A 20995-nucleotide genomic window follows, 5' to 3' on the forward strand; every position below is an offset into this window, starting at 1 on the left:
TTGCCATATAGATTTTAAGATTGAGAAGTATGCTGCAAGTGACTTCTCCCCCTGTCTTAGATTTTTCACATCACTTCTAGTTTGTAAGCTCTAGCAACATACAACTTCTGGGAATAAGTCTCTGCAACACTATCCCAGATCTCTTTAGCCGAATTCATCCACAGATAATGTTGACTGATCTGTGGCTGCATTGAGTTCACAAGCCACCCAATTACAGTGTAGTTCTCTTGTACCCATCTCTCATAAGATGGATCATCCTCTGGAGGATCCTTTTTGCTCCCAGAAATAAAACCCCATTTTCCTTTGCTACAAATATGGATTTTCACTGATTGTGACCAAGCTAAGTAATTTGTCCCATCAAGCTTGACTGTAGTTACAACTAGCATAGAATCGGTTGGGGTTCCCAACATCTTCCCATATTCAATAGTGTTCTTGTTTTCAAAGTTTGGGAAATCCATCATGCAAAGTTCGGTGATAGTTCTTTTCTTTTTCTGTTTCAGCCTCCGAAAGACACCCAGCAACCTCCAAACACAAGATATTTCTGATTCTAACAGCCGATGTCTCAAGAGGAAGACAAAAGAAATACAGTCCTTTAGAGACCTTCTGTCGAACACTCAGTGTGCAATACTTAACAGCCCACTGTTTACTGTTTCAACCTTCAAAGTATAGGGCACTGTTTACTGTTTCAGCCTTCAAGAAGGGGCTGGAATGTAGATGAGACTAGTACCTCTTAGTTTAACAGTCTCAGCAACTTCCCAACCCAATAATCAGCCGAATAGGACCTCCCAAAACAACCTAAAAATTTCTGGGTAGGAGCAGTCCAACAATAGTGGCCGAATGAAGTAGTCTCAGCAGCAGTGATTCCAGGGGTATTTCGGCTACTTGACAATCCAGAAAAGAGATAAAAACAACCCAGAAATCTCTGGATTAAGTCAGACCAGAGGATAGCCGAATAGTAGCACTGTTTCCAAGGAAACTTTGGCCCTTTTAACAGTCCAGAACAATGAAAAATTAACCCAGAAACAACTGAGCAAAGACTTACAATAAGAGAGTCTCTGGTTTGTACAATAAACCAGACCGAACACTTGTCCTCTAGGATGACTTCGAAAAACCTTTTCTCTGATTTTAAATCAGGCAAAGCAACTTGTTCTCTGATTCTTCCTGATCACCGAACCCTTCTCCAAGTGTGTAGAAGCTTGGGAACCCTCCAATTACCTCCAAGAATCAGGCGGATGACTGTAAACTCTCAGCCATAGAACCTCCTCAAGTAGTTGGCTGGACTAGAACCACATGAGGGACACGCCAAGCAATGGCCCGCTCTAATACCAAGTTGAAAACAGTCCTAGAAGTAGGGGCTGTGTTTGAAGCAAAGGAAACTAGCAAGAGAAGATTAGAGAAAAAGAGAGAGCTGCGGCAAGAAGAGTTAGAGGCTAAGAGTTTCGAACTTAACCTCCCTCTAACTCTCTAATACACTTTTATTAAGTTAATCTTTTAGTAATTACAAGAGAGGTCCTTAGTTGGACAAGAAATTACAAAAGAGGAACATAAAAGAGTATGGGCCCAGAATAAGGCCCATTACAGAGAAGAACATAAAGATAGCATACAGTAACAGCCTATGGGCCATTCGGCCCATCTTCTCTACAGTATCTATTGCTGATGGCTCCCTGGTTCCTATTTTTGGGAAGGGTGACATCAAGCTTTCAGATACTATGTCCCTATCATCTGTTTTGCATGTGCCTAAGCTTGATACTAACCTTCTTTCAGTCAGTAGTATTACCAAGCATATGAACTGCTCAGTAACCTTCTTCCCTGACCGATGTGTTTTTTAGGACTTGGAGACGCAAAAGGTGATTGGGACTGGCCGTGAGACAAATGGGATCTATCTGCTCAGGGAGCGGTTCCGTCAGGGAGAGTTAGTAGAGAAGTTATCTTTTGTTTCTCAGAGTGTGAGTCCGGTTATGCTTTGGCATAACCGATTAGGTCATTTGTCTTTTCGATCTTTACAGAGTCTGTTTCCTATTTTATTTGAGTCTATTGAGTTGTCTCAACTACAGTGTGAAAGTTGTGAGTTTGCTAAGCATTGTAGAAAGCCTTATTTATTGAGTAATAAAAAGAGTGATAATTCTTTTGATATCGTGCATACTGACGTTTAGGGGCCTTATCATATCCCTTCCATGGGTGGGTACAGATATTTTTTGTTATTTGTTGATGACCATACCCGTTTTTCTTGGGTTTATCTCATGCGTTCACGAGATGAGGTACCTTCCCTGACCCAAAATTTTCACCAAATGATTCTAACCCAGTTTGATGCCAAAATCAAAGTTCTTCGATCTGATAACACAAAGGAATACTTTGCCAAATCATTGACATCTTATCTTCATCATGGGGTTATCCACCAGAGCTCTTGCCCTCATACACCTCAGCAGAATGGAGTTGCCGAGAGGAAGAATAAGCACATTTTGGAAGTGGCTAGAAGCCTCATGTTTACTTCCAATGTCCCCATTCGCTTCTGGGGGGATGCTATCCCCACGGCGGTATACCTTATTAATCGGGTCCCTTTCAGGGTCCTTGATATGCGATTTCCTTTTTCGCTTCTACACCCACGTAAGGACTTGTTTTCTATTCCCCTTAAGACATTCGGTTGCACTTGCTTTGTTCAGCTTCTCGGACCCCATCCCTCCAAGTTCGAACCCAAAGCCTCCAAATGCATCTTCCTTGGTTATGCACAAACTCAAAAGGGTTATTGCTATTATGATCCTATCTCCGGGAGGAAGTTTGTCTCCATGGATGTCACTTTCTTTGAGGGGACACCCGATTATCCTCGGGTTGCCCCTCAGGGGGAGAGTAGTGAGAGTGGGGGTTTGAGTTCTTGTCTTCAGGGGGAGAGCAGTGAGAGTGGGGCAGTTCCTTTACCTATTCCATTGGGTGATGAGAACCGTAATGGTGAGGGTGGTCAGAGGGATCAGGAGTTGAGGGAAAGTTGCAATGGTGAGGGTGGTCAGCGGGATCAGGAGTTGAGGGTTTATCACAGGCGGTGCAGGCAGGTTGATCCTGATCATCAGCAGTCCAGACCAGCTCCAATCTCATATGCAGCTCTAGGTCCAGATACTTCAGTTCCAGAGCCCATAGAGACTTCTCCTACAGATGATCTTGACCTTCCAATTGCAGTCCGTAAAGGGAAACGACATTGTACCACATCCACAGCCCACTGTATTTCCCATTTTTTATCCTATGATCGTCTATCTCCTACCTACAGGTCCTACCTTAGCTCCATTTCCAATGTCCCTATTCCAAGAATAGTGCAAGAAGCCCTATTTTTCCCTGAACGGAAAGATGCAATGCAAGTTGAGATGGATGCTCTGTTGAAGAACAACACCTGGGAGATAATTGATTTGCCAAAAGGAAAGAAACCAGTTGGATGCAGATGGGTATTTACAGTGAAGCATAATGCAGATGGATCTATTGAGAGGTACAAAGCTCGGTTAGTTGCAAGAGGGTTTACACAGACTTATGGCATAGATTACTTGGAGACATTTGCACCGGTAGCCAAGATGACTACTATTTGAGTTCTCTTGTCTCTTGCAGCAAGTCACACCTGGCCTTTATACCAAATGGATGTGAAAAATGCCTTTTTGAATGGAGATCTGCAGGAAGAAGTTTACATGCGCTTGTCTCCTGGATTCTATGATGCAGAAGTAGGTAAGAAGGTCTGCCAGCTCAACAAGGCTTTGTATGGTTTGGAACAGTCACCTAGGGCTTGGTTCGATAGATTCAGACTAGCACTTGTGAAGTTTGGATATGTACAGGCCCAATTAGATCATACCCTATTCATCAAGAGGGTGGAGTCCTCTTTGACACTGTTGGCAGTATATGTTGATGATATTGTGGTCATAGGGAATGATAGCCATGAGATTGAGTCTCTTAAACAGCTTCTTCACCAAGAATTTGAGGTGAAGGACCTTGGTGTACTTCGGTATTTTTTGGGTATTGAGGTTGCTAGATCCAAACAGGGGATCTTTATATCTCAGAGGAAATATGTCCTAGACTTGTTGGCAGAAACTGGAAAGTTAGGTGTCAGGCCTACAGGTACACCAATTGAACAGAATCACAGGATTAGTGCCGAGAGTGGGGAGCTTTTGGAAGACAAAGTTATGTTCCAGCAACTGGTGGGAAAGCTCCTATATCTCTGCCTCACTCGGCCAGATATTACCTATGCTGTTAGTGTTGTCAGCCAGTACATGCATTCTCCTAGAACCACACATCTTGCGGCAGAAAGAATCTTAGCTTACTTGAAGAGATGCCCAGGTAGGGGTATACTTTTCAAGAACAACAATCACATGAAGGTGGAGGTTTATACTGATGTAGATTGGGCTGGGAATGTTGATGACAGAAGGTCTACCTCGGGATATTGTGCCCTTGTGGGAGGAAACATTGTCTCCTGGAGAAGTAAGAAACAAAGTGTTGTCTCCCGGTCAAGTGCTGAAGCAGAATATAGGTCCATGGCCAATGGAGTGGCTGAAATCCTATGGCTAAGATCTCTACTTGAGGAGTTGGGTATCAAGTCGCCATTAATATAGCTCATAATCCAGTACAGCATGACAGAACCAAATACATTGAAGTTTACCGTCATTTTGTGCGAGAGAGGGTCTCATCTCAAGAAGTATGTCTCCCTTACATCACATCCAGTATGCAACTAGCAGACATTCTTACTAAAGCCGTATCAAGAAAGAAGCTAGAGGCGGATCTATCCAAGTTGGGAATGATGAACATATACTCCCAACTTGAGGGGGAGTGTAGAGAACAGTGATGTGGGCCCCACAACTGTGGTCCCACTCTGTCTGTAGGGTCGAATGTAGCTAGTCACAGCTGTGGTTATTTTTCTGTTCTGTTATTTCTAGTTTCAGTTTTATATTGTTTGTTATTTGTTAGCAATTATGATGTAAACACCAAGGGCATATATGCCCTTTCATGTAACTAGCATAACCTATATATATTAACTTAAAGTGGCGGCGACCGAATATTGACATTTTGTTCTTCTCCTAAAATTCTGTGTTCTATTGCTCTTCCACCACTCTTTCCTCTACATCTTCTTCACATTCTCTTCTCATCGAACCTGAAATCTCTTAGTGATCAAGACTGAATAGCAGTGTTGACAATCTACAACCTCCAACTAAGGCACAATAACCGGATGTAGATCTCCTATCATCGATGGACCCTGCCCAATCAGCATCTATGTAAGCCTCAATCTTTAGATGGCCGTGGTTGGAATACAACATCCCTTTGCCAGGGCATCCTTTCAGGTAGGCTAAAATTCTGTTAATTGCCTGTTTATGAGATGTCCTGGGTTCATGCATATATTGGCTAACCACTCCAACAACATAGGAAATGACAGGTCTAGTCAAACAAAGATACAAAAGGCGTCACACCAATCTCTGATATACCCCCTGTCTGGAAGAACTTCTCCTTCAGTAGAGTTCAACTTGTGGTTGGGATCAATTGGTGTTTCTATAGGCTTACACCCTAATTTCCCAACCTCATGAAGCAAATCGAATACATATTTCCTTTGTGACAGAAAAATCCCCTTCTTGGATCTTGCAACTTCAATGCCAAGAAAGTATCGGAGATCACCAATGTCCTTAATCTCAAATTCAGAAGCAATGAATGACTTTAACTGAGAGATACCTATGATATCATTGTTAGACAGTTTTGTATGCCCTTAGCTCCAATCAGATTTGATGTACTTTTGTCATTTAGTGTAAATGAATAAAGTGCATGTTTGATTCATGTTGTGTGGTATGTTTCTGTGTAAGACCCTTAAACTGGACACTTAATGAGACTCGTGTTAGTTTAGAATGTTCACAGCCGTTGTATAAGTCTGGGGAGATTTATCCTGCCAAGGCTGACACTAGTGTGCTGCCAAGTGTTGGGGTGGCCTGTCTCAGCTGCCAGGGTGAGACCCAAAGCACATGTAGTGTAGGATTACTTGAATCTTTGAACCGGACCAGATTTTCAGTATTGCCCTGGACCTTGGAGATTGATGGGCAAAACTAGAAAGTTACACCTGACCCCTAGACTCGATTATGATACTGCACTGGGTGTTGGATTGGGCTGTCTTTGATATGCCAATCAGTGAGATTCTTAGTGAGGGTCAAAACCTGGGTATGTTGGGACAGTCTGAGAATTTATTTGAGTGGGTGATCATAGTGACAGGATTAGCCCCTTCGTCGGACAAAGGTAATGATCGAGGATGCACTCTCTCTGATTTTAACCAAACTGCTGGCAATTGATTTCAATCGTTGGAATTTTGTTTTGCAAAATTTATATATAAGATATATAGATATATACGGTTTCAAAATATTTGCAAATGGTTTTAATTCCTGAGATCCATAGTAGCAGAGAGTGCAACACTGTTCCTTGCAGCCGAGGGAGAGGTCCTCTCTTGTCGGGCAGTGTTTGATCATTATGGGCTAAGAGGTTGAGTGTAAGGCCATTTAGGGTTATACCTGATGGCCTAATCTTGCATTTGCCCACAGTCCCTGGGTTTTTATAAGATGGCTTGACGCAGGGACCACTTAGTGTAAGTGTTGGGCCCACAGAGTACATGTTATGGGCTCAAGGGGTTCACTGGGCTTTCTAGTGAATTTGGCTAGGCCTTGTAACAAAGGTTGGGCCGAACCCATGTGGCTGATGTGTAGATCAATGATTGGGTCCCACGCCATACAAAGAAGCCCAACTAGGCAGCAATTTGGAAGCCTATTGAGCACTTAATACATATTGGGTCTAAAGCCCATTTCGAACTAGGCTGATTTGATCAGTCACTTAAAGGGGCGGATCTAAGATTAGGTTAAGCCAAAAATGACTAGATCTTGGCCCTATCCACTCATGGAGACCAAATTCAAATTAGGATTTGAATATGGTAATCTCCTTATAAGATCAGGAGTGAGCTAATCTAATCTGCAGATAGGATTAAGAAGACTCTTTATCCAAATACATATTTGGATTAGGATAACTCCTAATGAGATTAGGAGGTTTCTTAATCACTAAGAAAAGGAGGAGAAAACCCTAATTCGAATTACAATAATTCGATCCCTAAGGGATTTTCGTAGAACACAGTACATTCTTGATATAGGATCTCAGAAACCCTAGAGAAGAAAAAGCAGTTCGCCATCTTCTTTTCTAGCTTCTCTCCTCCAGCAGCCGCCGCAATCTAACTGCCAGTTTGAGTTCTCTGTGAAGGAAGATCAAGAAAAGTTCTTGATTTTGTGTGGTGCTCTCTGCTTCCATCGAGTTCTTCAGAAGAACCTGGTTCGTGGGACAAACACTGTTGGTTCTGCTCCATCATTGTTGTGTCATCTTCAGTGGGAGAAGTCCTTGGGATTTTCTTTGGGCGTGAACACCAACGTTGGGAGATACTGCTTCTCTGGATCAGGTATATCCCTTCCCTTCCCTTTTTGGTTCAGAATTGGTTCGGTTTTGATTCAAGATATATCCTGGATAATTTAGGGAATGTGATTCCTAGTTGGAAGAATGGAAAGAAATTTTTGAAATTCGCCCACCCATTCCGCAACCCTTTTGGTGTCCATATGATGGATCTTACCATTTTTTCAATCATCACCTGTCACAACAATGTCATCAACATATACTATCAACATTGTTACTCTACCATCAACTCTTCTAATAAATAAGGTGTAGTCAGTTTGACATTGAAAAAAACCAATCTTTAAGATGGCATTCCTAAACTTGTCAAACTATGCTCTTGGAGACTGTTTTAGTCCATACAAAGACTTCTTCAAGTGGCACACTTTTTCATCACCACTAGGGAAACTTACCCTAGGTGGTAATTCCATATACACATCCTCTTATAAGTCCCTATTAAGGAAGGCGTTCTTTACATCCATTTGATATAAAGTTCATGAGTAATGAGCAACAAGAGATATGATCACCCGAATAGAGTTCATTTTAGCAACTGGAGCAAAGATTTCCAGATAATCAATGCCATAAGTCTAAGTGTATCCTTTGGCTACAAGCCGAGCTTTATATCTTTCAATGGAGCCATTTGCCTTGTGCTTAACAGTATAAACCCACTTACACCCAACAGGAATCTTATCTTTAGGGCAATGAACAACCTCCCAAGTCTGGTTCTTTATTAGGGCCTCCATTTCTTGGTTCATAGCTTCCTTCCAATTGGGGCACTACATTGCCTCTGTAACACTACAAGGGATGGAAATAGAAGAGATAGCAGAAATATAGGCACAATAGGAAGATGAGAGAGCATCATAAGACACATAGTTAGTGATAGGATGCTTGCTACATGTCCTCTTCCCTTTTCAAATGTCAATAGGAAGATCAAGGTCAGAATCAATAATAGGATTGTTATGATGTTCAAGATTACCTGAGTCTGGGGAATCAGATTGTGATGGGCATTCTGCTTCAGGAGCCACCCTCTTACTACGCCTGATGAAAAACTGCTGCCAGGACCGAGGTCGATACACAGGAGGAGGAGGAGGAGGAGGAGAAGGAATAGAGGTAGGAAGAGAGGGAGGAATAGAGGTAGGAACAGGAAGGTAGAAGGGAGTTTGATTCTTCACTTGCATTCTTCCCCTGAAGAGAAGGACGACATGACTGGAAAAAGGAAGAGGATTCCAAAAAGGTAACATCCTTAGAGACATATCTCTTTCCAGAGAGAGCGTCAAAGCATCTATAGCCTTTCTGGACTGGAGAGTAACCAAGGAATACACATTTAACGGATTTAGGATCAAACTTGCGCCGGGAAGGGCACATCATGAACAAAACAAACACAACCAAAGACCTTAAGGGGTAGATTAAAAGGAGGTTCATTAGGGAAGAGTAGTTGATGAGGAGAATGAAGGTTAAGGACCCTTGATGGGAGTTTGTTAATGAGATATACAACTGTCTCAATAGCATCACCCCAAAAACGAGTTGGAACAATAAGCCTCAAGCAACTTCAACCACATGCCTGTTTTTTCTTTCATCCACTCCATTTTGTTGTGTAGTATGACTACATGAACTTTGGTGAATAGTGCCCCTGTCTTCAAGAAATCTATGCAAGTGATGTTCAAAGTATTCATTGGCATTGTTAGATCTTATTATCTCAACTCTTTTCTCAAACTATGTCTCGACCATATTCATGAAGTTTTGAACAATCATAGGAACTTCATCTCTACTTTTCATCAAGTAAAGCCATGTATACCGGTTGTAGTCATCAACGAAGAGAATGAAATATCTGTACCCCCCTATACAGGGGACAACATATGGGCCCCAAACATCAGTATGGATCAAATGGAAAGCAACATTACTTCTTTTACTGCTTGCAAAATATGTGTTTCTACATTGTTTGGATAAATGACAAACTTCACATTCAAAATTTGATTTGGACACGGAATCAAACAAGTTTGGAAACAAAAACTTCACAGAATTGACATACATATGACCTAGGCAACAATGTCATAATTTCAAAAGACTCATTTTCTCATTGGAACAAGACTCAATCTGGCTTGACAATCCATGCTCCAAAGGTCCACCTAGGAGGTAGACTCCATCCATTTCATGCCCACTTCCAATTGTCTTCCCCATGCTCCGGTCTTGAAAAACACAATGGGTGGGAAAAAATGTCACTGAGCAATTGTGGGATTTTGTTAGAGAACTAACAAACAATAATTTTTTTTGTAGCTCGGGCACATGTAGAACAAAGTCTACATGCCCGGGCACTAATAGCCGGGGAAAGGTTATTAGTGATTCTGACTTCACCCTGACCCGAGATTGGGGTTTGAGATCCATCCGCAACAGTAATCTTGCCCTTCCCTGGGGTTAACTTATATGAGGTAAAATGTGAAGATATACTAGTCATATGGGCACTGGCCCCAGAGTCTACAATCTATGGGATAAAGGAGGTGGAACAAGCTAGTGCAATACTTGTCTTGGCATATGAACTAGATAGATTACTAAGTCCAGAACCAGATGATGAGGATGTACCACCCTTCTCTAGCTGCAACAATATATTCCTGAGTTTGCCCATTACATTAGCGGAGTCAAGCACATCCAAGGGTTGAGCATCATTACCAACTGTAGCCAAGTGAGCATTGCCCTTCTTCTCAGTTTTGTACTTCTCCGGTTTTAGATGATGATTGAGCTTCCAGCACCTTTCTTTAGTGTGCCTTGGCTTCTTGTAGTACTCACAAATAACATCCTCGACCTTCTCTGCAATGGGATGCTTACTAGTACTTTGCTTGGGTCGAGATGAGAGATGACATAAAGGCAGAATGATCACTCACAAAGGATTGCATCATGGCAGTTCTTCGGCTTTCTTCCCCTTGTACAAGAGAGTAAGCAATAGCAAGAGAAACAACGCCTGCACCAAGAATGTGTTGTCTGGTGAAATCAAACTCTAGGTTCAAGCTGGCCAAAAAATCAAAGACTCTAGTCTCCTCTATGTACTTCCGATACTGCTCACCATCTTCAGGGTCCTTCCAAACTAGAGCTTTCAAGTGATCCATTTCTTCCTAGATAGACTGTAGAGAAGAGAAATACATAGCAACAGACCTCTCCCCCTGACGCAAATTGCAAGCTTCCCTCCGAAGCTGATACACTCTAGCAATATTGTTAACTTGGGAATAAGTAGCAACTACTCTGTCCCAAATATCCTTGGTAGATGGAAGAAACATGTAATTTCGAGCAATATGAGGTTGCATTGAGCAAATCAGCCATGACATAACAAGGGAGTCGTCCCGTTCCCACCTTGCAAATTTCGGGTCTTCAGGACTCGGCTTCACTTCCCTTCCTGTGATGAATCCCAGTTTACCCCTCCCAGTAATGGTAAATTTAGTAGACTGAGACCATTCTAAAAAATTAGTTCCATCCAGCTTAACAGTGGTTATTATACCACTGGAAATATTTGTAGTTCCTGGGAACCATCTGAAAATCCTTAGATGGTTCCATATTCTAACAAGACACCTTTTCACCAACCAAAAAGGCCCCCAAAAAACCGAGGTTCCAGACCCAAAAACACGTTGCCCCACGGTTAAGAACCAAAGGAAGACCCAAAAAACTAGGTTGGCGGCAAAATAGAGGGAGAAAAAAATCTCCCAAAAATCACACAGTGCTTAGAAAATTATGGGACTACTTCCCGTCAATCCCAAATTGAAAAACGACCTGAATTGTCTAGGTTTCACAGAAGAAAAAAATCATTAAATCTGTTGTACATGGCTCGGCATCAGATCTGGAATTTCTGCGATTTTTCCTTGAAAAATCCACCAAAAATCATAGAAATTTCATATATTGACAAGAGTCATACCAAAATTTTTCTAAAATCAGGGCGAATCAAACTGTGTTGGTTTCAAAGACTGCTGCTGACACCTGTATGGACTGCGAAAAAAATCTCCCAAAACTCACACAGTTCTTAGAAAATCACGGGACTACTTCCTGTCAATCCCAAATTGAAAAACGACCTGAATGGTCTAGGTTTTACAAAAGAAAAAAAATCATTAAACCTGCTGTACATGGGTTGACATCAGATCTGGAATTTCTGTGATTTTTTCCTTGAAAAATCCACCAAAAATCATAGAAATTTCATATATTGACAAGAGTCATACCAAAATTTTTCTAAAGTCAGGGCGAATCAAACTGTGTTGGTTTCATAGACTGCCGCCGACACCTGTATGGACTGCTGACATAATCCGGCAATGGTCTGACATCAGCAGTTCGCCTCTGGGTAGGAGATCAGTAGAAAACTAACTCCCAGATGCTTCTACCCGCTCTGATACCAAGTTGCAGAAATTAGGGTTTCAAGAGAGTGAAAGAAAGGAGAGAAGTAAAGAAGAAGAAGAGAAGAAGGGAAGTGTCGAGAGGTGTGTGATGTTCACTGTTCACACCCTCAAAAGTTCACTTTATAATTGAAAATTAATAATTACAAGAAGGCCCCTATCTGGGTGCCCAAATACTGAGAGAGTACAAAAAAGGAGAAAATGACCAAAAACACCCCTGTCTAACCATTCTCAACAGCCTATACACCTCAACAACTATGCTACAATCACAATGCATTAAACCAGACCAGCCCATAATTCCAGGATAGTCTATGGGCTTCTTGAATATGGGGTATTTTGGTTCAAACTGCTTTTTCTTTGCATATGTTTTCCTTCTTACTCATATTAATAAATTACTATTTGTTATTGTTATTGATTAATAGAAAAGTTAAAGAAAAATTGTCCATGGGTAGATTGACTTTGATGCCACACTTGATTATATCATCTTGTTCAATTAATTACTCATATGGTTGATGTAGATTGAAGATGGGGTAAGATCATTTTTCTATGTACTTAATTCTTCAATATATATTTTCAGTTTGTTGTCAAATTTCTAAAAACTAAAATGATCTTATGATTTACAACCAACTTGAGTCAACCTTCTACACAATTTATGATTTGTTCCTAATTTCAGAACATTTTTTCCTGACATGCGCAAACATTTATTGGTTTTTCAATTCGTTCAGCATATAACTTCTTGAAAAGTTTACATATACATTTATTCTCAAAAGGCTATAAGCATGATGCATGCACCACGGCACTGATCAGTGGAGCATGGTTAGCTCTCACAAAAAAATGTGACTATTATATTATTCATCATAAACAAAGTATTGTTGTCACAGTAAGAGGATGGTTTGACTTTAATCAATTTCCCTTGGATGATAGGCCAAGAATAGAACTTCCATCTGAGAGTAGGACATCTTTCAAAGGTCCCTTCTTTTTTTTTTTTTTGATAAGTGAAAGTAAATTTTTATTAAAGAGCAATAAATATAGGCAGCGCAAGCATCCCTTCTTGTTTAGCTAACACATATTCCATTGCATTACCCCTTGTTTGTCTTGTGAATCATATCTCTTAAAAGAATTTGACACATTTTATATCTAATGCACTAAATTTTTGATAATTATGTTCTATTTGTATCATCTACAGAAAGATGCAAAATTGTTATATAACAGGCTTATCCACATGAAATCAAAAAATTCTACTCAACAAAAGTTTATGCGTGATGGATTCTTGGGATTGTTTGGACGTAAAGTCGATCCTGTTGATCACTATGAAAAGAAGTTAGAAGATCTGGAGGAAAATGTGAGAATAGAGCAATTGGGTCTTTCAGTGTCAGGAGAGGTACATACTTTTTTGTTCTCCATCTTGAGTGGAAATATTTTTACATATATGATACATGTCTATGGCAGTGCTTTAAAAGGTTTATGAGGCTTACACCTGAAGGTGCACCTCAAGGCTTATGCCTAAAACTATGAGAAACATTCATCACACCTTTAGATGCCTTATGCTAAGGCCACACATTTCATACATTTATTGAAGTAGGTTTTGAGGATCACATGTAGGTTTTCTTTCCAAAATGATCTCATCAAGATTTAAAAAGCATCCATACTTAATGTTGAGTGGGCCGACTTGTGTTTAGTTTATTTTCTTTTAAACTAAGATGTTGTTGGGCCTTGGGCCCATTAGTTTTTATTTTTTAAATAGCTGTAATTACTTAGTTTGAGTTGCCGCCCTACTAAGGGCATCCTTGTAATATCTCATACTTAATTATAAATAGAATGAGGGGCTGGTGGCTAGGGTTATGTTAATCTATCATAGTCGACCTTCTTCTCTTTTCTCCCCTTTCCTCTCTTGCTGAAATCCCCAACTTTCTACTCTTCCTTTCACAAGAAGCTTGGCCGAAATCAGCACATAAGGCTTTCTACTCTTAATAGTTGCATTGATGCCATAATTTGTAATTGTGATATTTTTGGACATTTTGCCATATAGAGATGGAGATTTCTCAGAGAAAGTTCACTAATTTTGTTAAGATATTTGGAAAATCTAAAAAATCAGTAAAGTTTTCTAGAAATATGGAATTAGTTAATAAACCTTTTAAGGAATCATTAGAGGAAATATTATTTTACATTTAAGGCTCAAAAAACCATAGAAATGGACCATATAAATCAAATAGGAAAAAATTAAGAGATTTCAATAGGTATCTCTCTCTCTCTCTCTCTCTCTCTCTTAGCCTTTTAAACATCTTCTCTTCATTAAATATGTCAAGGAGGAAGAAGGGCTAGGACTTCCCTAGGATAGGGGTTATCAAGGAGGAAGAAAGGCTAGGACTTCCCTAGGATGTAATTACTTGTATCCAAACAAATTGTCAATTTTCTCCTTTATTAGTTTTTTTTTTCTTTTTTGCCTTAGGTGGTGTTCGGTAGTGCTGAATAGAGCTCCGAACGCTGGATTTTTTGCTTTTTGGTGCTTTGTGGTAGGGCTGTTCATAAGAAGACCCAACCTGACCAAACCGACCAACCCAGACCGACCCAACCCGAGTCGGCCGGGTTTTCTTCAGCACCGGTCGGTTTCGGGTTGTAAAAAATCATAAACCTTCTTCTTCATCTTCTCTCCTCTTGAACTCTGATTTCTGCTACTTTCATTTGATTTTTTGCATCTTTCTAAACAGTCATTTCTTCTCAAAAGGTTATTTTTCTTCTCTCCTCCTACCTCAACTTCATTTGTGTCTACATCAGGTAACTCTGCCACAACTTTCCATGTATCGTCCCATTCCCATGGTTCTCCTTGGATAATTGATTTTGGAGCATCTAAATATATGACTAGTAAGTCCTCTTATTTTTAGACCTACCACCTCCTCTTTGGAAGAGACAAGGTGAGACTAGCCGATGGATCATACTCTACCATAGCTGGTCAATGAACCATTTCCCTTCCCTTTGGCCTCACCTTGTCTAATGTTTTACATGTTCCAAAATTCCCTATTAATTTATTCTCTATTAGTAGTATCATTAATTCTTTAAACTGCTCAGTGACCTTTTTCCTCTCTTACTGTGTGATCCAGGACCTAGCCTCGGGGAAGACGATTGGTAGAGGACGTATGGTGGATGGGCTCTACATGCTGGAGAATAGGTTGGTCTTATGGTCACAAAGTCTAAGAGTTAGTCTAGTAAGAGTCAGGTCTATTTATGGCATAGTCGTCTTGGTCATTTATCTTTTGAGTCCTTAAAAATGGTGTTTCCAGAGTTTAAGTCGGTGTCAGTGTCAGAATTTACATGTCAAACTTGTCAATTGAGTAAGCATTGTAGAACTCATTTTTCTTCAAAGAATAATAAATCTGAATTTCCTTTCCGTATTGTTCATCCTGATGTTTGGGGCCCTGTTGCTTTACCATATGAGAGTGGCTACAAGTATTTTATTACCTTTATTGATGATTACTCTAGATATACATGGGTGTATCCAATGCGAACTAGGGATGAAGTACCAAATATCCAAGATTTTCACCGAATGATCTTCACTCAATTTCAAATTGAAATCCAAGTTTTTCAATCCGATAATGCCAAATAATAGTTTCATAATGATCTTACGGAGTTCTTTGCTTCGCGTGGATCACTTCACTGTAGCTCATGTGCCCGAATACCACAACAAAATGGTGTTGCTGAAAGAAAGAACTGACACGTTCTTGAAGTGGCCCGAGGGTTACTAATTCATATGAATGTCCCGAAACATTTTTGGCTTGAGGTTGTCCTTTGTGCTACCTATCTCATTCATCGTATGCCCTCTCGTTGGTTAGAGTGCAAAGCCCCACATCAACTTCTTTTTCCTAAGGTTCCTCTCCTTTCTATTCCTCCTCATGTGTTTGGTTGTTGTTGTTGTGTTCAAAACCTGTCACCCACCCGTGGAAAATTGGATTCTCGTGCTATTCCTTGCATCTTCTTGGGGTACTCTATCACTCAGAAGGGATACTAGTGCTTTGATCTCGTCTCCCAGAGGTATTATGTTTCTATGGATGTTTCTTTCTTTGAGAGTGAGCCTTTCTTCACTGTTTCTCCTTAGGGGGAGTGTAGGAATTGGAGAAACTGGTTCAGCACCCTCCTCTTCTTGATCCTCCTCCCTTTCGTGTTTTCTTTCGTCGTCACAAAGGCCAACCATTTTCAAGCATTGTGGAGCACCTAGAAGCTATACCACCAATGCCATCAAACTCTCTATGTGTGGATCCTACCCAACTAGGTACCTTGGTTCCCATTGATGTTCTTGACCCTATTGCTATTGATACTTCTATTGCTGATGGCCTTGACCTTCCTATTGCTCACCGGAAGGGTGCTAGGTCTTACACCACTAAACATCCCATTTCCCATATTGTTTCTTATGAATGAAGGGATAGGAAATCCATCACATGGACGCCCAAAGATTGCGGAATAAGGGGGCAAATTTCAAAAATTTTTCTCTCCCTTCAACTGGGAATCGAATTCCCCATTTAGAAAATCATATTTTCAAGGATCGTTCTTGAACCATAAACTGAACCAGATCTGAACCAGAATGGTTCAAGATTTGAACCTGGCTCTGATACCACTGAAGGGATAGGAAATCCATCACATGGACGCCCAAAGATTGTGGAATAAGGGGGCGAATTTCAAAAATTTTTCTCTCCCTTCAACTGGGAATCGAATTCCCCATTTAGAAAATCATATTTTCAAGGATCATTCTTGAACCATAAACTGAACCAGATCTGAACCAAAAGGAGTAGGGAGGGATAATACCTGATACAGAGAAGTAGTATCTCCCAATGGAGGTGTTCACGCCCAAGGAAGGATCCAAAATCTGCTCCCACTGAAGATGGCGCAGTGCAGGGTGGAGCAGAATCAGCAGTGTTCTTCCAAAAGAACTTGACCCTTCTCAAGAATCACCTGGATGGCTTGTGAATACAACTCCCACCAATCTTTTCTCCAAAAGATTGGAATCAAGATCCAATCTTGATTTCTCCCAAGAACTGGAGATCGAACTGTTGTAGGCGGCGGCTACAGGAAGGAGGCGGCAAGAGAGTATTTGCAGGCTGTAGATTCTCTCTTCTGTGATTTCAGCTCTGAAGACAAGAATATGAATTGCTTGCTTGTGATGTCTAAAGGCTGCCGCCCCCTCTTCCTTTTATAGACTTAAAGGGATCAGCTCCTAATCCCATTAGGAGTTGCTAACCCAAATCACATTTGGATTAGAAGTCCCTTTAAGATAAGGGATAACCCTTATCTTATCTGCAGATTAGATCAGCCATCTCCTAATCTAATTAGGAAGTTTCCAGATCTAAATCTTATTTAGATCTTGGACTCTCTAAGTGGATAGGGTGTGGGCCCAATCCTATCAGCTGATCCATCTCAGAATTCGCCCCTTAAGTGATTAATCAAATTAGCCCAGTTCGAAATGAGCTTAAGGCCCATTTAAGTTTATGTATTCATTTAGCCTTCCAAACTGCTGCCCAGTTGGGCTTCCTTGTATGGTGTGGGACCCAAACATTGATCTACACATCAGCCACATGGATTCGACCCAGCCTTTGTTACAATGTCTGGCCGAATACACTGTTATGGACAGTGCAACCCCTTGAAACCCATCAGATGGGCTCTATGGGCCCAACACTTACCCTAAGTGGTCCCTGGGCCAAGCCACCTTGTAACACCCAGGGACTGTGGGCAGATGCAAGATTAGCTCATCAGGTATTATCCTCAATGGTCTTACACTTAACCTCTCAGCCCATAATGATCATACACTGCCCGACAAGAGAGGACCTCTCCCTCGGCTGCAAGGAACAGTGTTGCACTCTCTGCTTATATGGATCCCGGGAATTAAAACCTTTTGCAAATCATTTCGAAACCATAATATATATACTTTTATATCTCATATAAAATATATTTTGCATAACAAATCTCAACGATTGAAATCGGCTGCCGGCAGTCTTGGTTTTCATCAGTGAGAGTGCATCCCCGATCATTACCTTTGTCCGACAAAGGGGCTGATCCTGTCACTATGATCACCCACTCAGATGAATTCTCAGACTGTCCCAACATACCCAGGTTTTGACCCCCGCTAAGGATCTCACTGATTGGTACATCAAAGACAACCCAATCCGACACCTAGTGCAGTATCATAATCGAGTCTAGGGGTCGGGTGTAACTTTTCAATTTTGCCCATCAATCTCCAAGGTCCAGGGCAATACTGGAAATCTGGTCAAGTTCAAAGATTCAATTAATCCTACACTGTATGTGCCTAGGGTCTCACCTCGGTAGTTGAGACGAGCCACCCCAACCGACTTGGTGGCACCACAGTGTCAGCCTTGTCAGGATAGGTCTCCCCAGACTGACCCACTGGCTGTGAACATTCTAAACTAACATGAGTCTCATTAAGTGTTCAGTTTAATGGTATTAGACAGAAACATGCCAAGGGAACATGAATCAAATATGCACTTTTATTCATTTACAATAAACTCATAAAGTACATCATTTTGATTGAAGCTAAGGGCATACAAAACTGTCTAACAATGAAAACATTTCACCTTCCTTTCGGGCCTTCCTTTCTTCCATTGATAGCGTTCCTATTCCTAAGAATGTGGTAGAAGTTCTTTTGGTGCCTGAATGGATAGATTCTATGAAGGAAGAGATTAATGCTTTACATAAAAATAGTACATGGGAATTAGTAGATCTTCCTGAGGGGAAGAAACTAGTTGGATGTTGTAATGATTTATGGAGAGTGGGAGAGAGAGAGAGAGAGCGAAAAAAAAAGAGAAAGAGAGGTACGATTGAGAGAAGAAAGATGCTACTGGTTGCCGCTAGTCTTCTATTTATATTAACTTAATAAATGAATAGAAATTACAAGTATGCCCCTGGCGGCACACCCTAGAACCAAAAATAATAAGAAAAAAAGACAAGTAACTAACTGACAGTATCCTAAGAAGTCAGCCTACTAACAGCAACTATAAAGTAACAATTAAATAAGCTTTACAACACTCCCCCTCAAGTTGGGCTGAATATGTCTATCATGCCCAGTTTGTCACATAACTCATTGTGCCGCGAGCATGGAAGCCCCTTTGTGAGAACATCAGCAAGTTCCTTGGAGTTGACATAAGGAATGCAAATTTACCTTTTTTCCAATTTTTCCCTTATGAAGTATTTGTCCACCTCAATGTGCTTGGTCTTCATGTAGGACAGGGTTGCTGGCGATGTTTATTGCAGCCTTGTTGTCACAGTAAAGGGACATAGGACTATGAACAACAACTCCAAGCTCCCCTAGAAGATTCTTTAGCCAAAGGACTTCAGCCACCCCATGTGCCATAGCTCTATATTCAGCTTCAGCGCTTAACCTTGCTACCATACCTTGTTTCTTGCTTTTCCAGGTCACCAGATTTCCTCCCACAAATGTGCAATACCCACTAGTGACTTTCTGTCATCCACAGCTCCTGCCCAATCAACATCTGTAAAGACTTCCACCTTTAGGTGATTGTGTTTATTGAATAGTAGGCCTGTTCTGGGATATTTCTTCAAGCTTCTAAGAACTCTCTCTGTTGCCTCCATGTGTGGTTTCTTAGGAGAGTGCATGAACTGGCTTAGGACCCCAACGGAATAGGCAATGTCTGGATGGGTCATGGACAAATAAATCAGCTTTCCCACTAACCTTTGGAACTGTTTCACATCTTTCAGAGGTTCACCAACACAGTCACCTAACTTGTGGTCCGCATCCATAGGAGTATCTGCCAGCCTTGCACCTAATTTGCTTGTATCCTATAATAGATCAAGGGTGTATTTCCTTTGAGAGACAAAGATACCCTTTTCTGAGCGAGCAACTTCAATCCCAAGGAAATACTTCAGGGGGTCTAGATCTTTCACTTCAAATTTAGATGCAAGGAGTTGTTTCAAGTTCTGTATCTCTGAGCTCCAACTTCCTGTAATGATGATATCATCCACATATACTATCAATACAACAACCTATTCCTGACATCTCTTCACAAAGAGTGTATGATCAGGCTGACATTGCTCGAAGCTTATCTATTGAACTACCATGTGAAACTTACTGAACCAGGCTCTGGGAGACTGTTTTAAGCCATAAAGAAACTTTCGCAGCTTGCACACCTTATTTTCACTCCCCTTGGCACAGAATCCAGGGGGTTGAACCATGTATACTTCCTCCTCTAAGTCACCATTCAGAAAAGCATTCTTTATGTCCAGTTGATGCAATTCCTAGTCAAGATTAGCAACTAAGGATAGAAAAACCCTAATTGAGTTCATCTTAGCCACTGGGGCAAAAGTCTCATCATAGTCAACCCTGTATACTTGTGTGTACCCTTTGGCTTCTAATCTTGCTTTGTACCTTTCAACTGTTCCATCTGCCTTGTGCTTAACCGTGAACACCCATTTACACCCCACAGGGTCTTTCCCCATTGGAAGATCCACCAATTCCCAAGTCTGATTTTTGTGAAGAGCATTAATCTCCTCCTTCATGGCATCTGTCCATTCAGGGCATTTTAAGGCTTCTGCAACATTTCTGGGAACAGGGATGCAATCAACTGCAGATAGGAAGGCACGGTATGAGGGGGAAATGTGATCATAGGAGACAAAATGGGCAATGGGGTGTTTGGTAGTGCATGACCTGACTCTCTTTCGTTGGGCAATAGGAATGTCAAGGTCATCCACAGTAGGAGCAGGGTTATGGGGTGGACTTACCTCCTAGGAGTCTAATGGTGTCGTTTGCTCAGTGTTTGGCTGCTCCATATCTCTATCACACTGCTGATCTCTATGACGTGTACGTTGGAAGACACAGAAGGGAGTAAGGTCTGGAATAGAAGGAAGAGATACCTGAACCTGCTTCTTCTCTTCCACACTACTACTCTCCCCCTAAGGAGAAGAAGGGAAAAATGGCTCAAACTCAAAGAAGGACACATCCATAGACACAAAAAACTTACGACTAACTGGACCAAAGCACCGATACCCTTTTTGAGAGGAGGGATACCTCAGAAAGACACAAGGAATGGACCGAGGGTCTAACTTACCTCGGGATGGAGACAAATCATGGACAAAGGCATGACAACCAAAGACTCTCATGGGGATGGAAAATAAAGGAGACTGAGGGTACAATAATTGATGAGGGGCCATGTAGTTCAGCACTTTGGAGGGCATGCGATTGATGACATAAGCAGCTGCAA

At 41.2% G+C, this 20995-nt stretch overlaps 1 protein-coding gene across 2 annotated transcripts in view; it reads left to right on the forward strand.

The window, feature by feature from the left end:
* LOC148863217 (hyperosmolality-gated Ca2+ permeable channel 2.3-like) overlaps nt 1-20995 on the forward strand; it is a 108115-nt gene that overhangs the window by 65906 nt on the left and 21214 nt on the right. For both annotated transcript variants that reach the window (XM_088974167.1, XM_088974168.1), the window contains one exon: nt 12967-13161. In XM_088974167.1, the coding sequence (XP_088830293.1) occupies nt 12967-13161 (195 nt within the window). The remainder of the gene's footprint in view (nt 1-12966; nt 13162-20995) is intronic.

This window comes from Nelumbo lutea, chromosome 3 (assembly GCF_056320005.1).
Source record: "Nelumbo lutea isolate HS-2025 chromosome 3, American lotus-T2T, whole genome shotgun sequence".
Lineage (NCBI taxonomy): Eukaryota > Viridiplantae > Streptophyta > Magnoliopsida > Proteales > Nelumbonaceae > Nelumbo > Nelumbo lutea.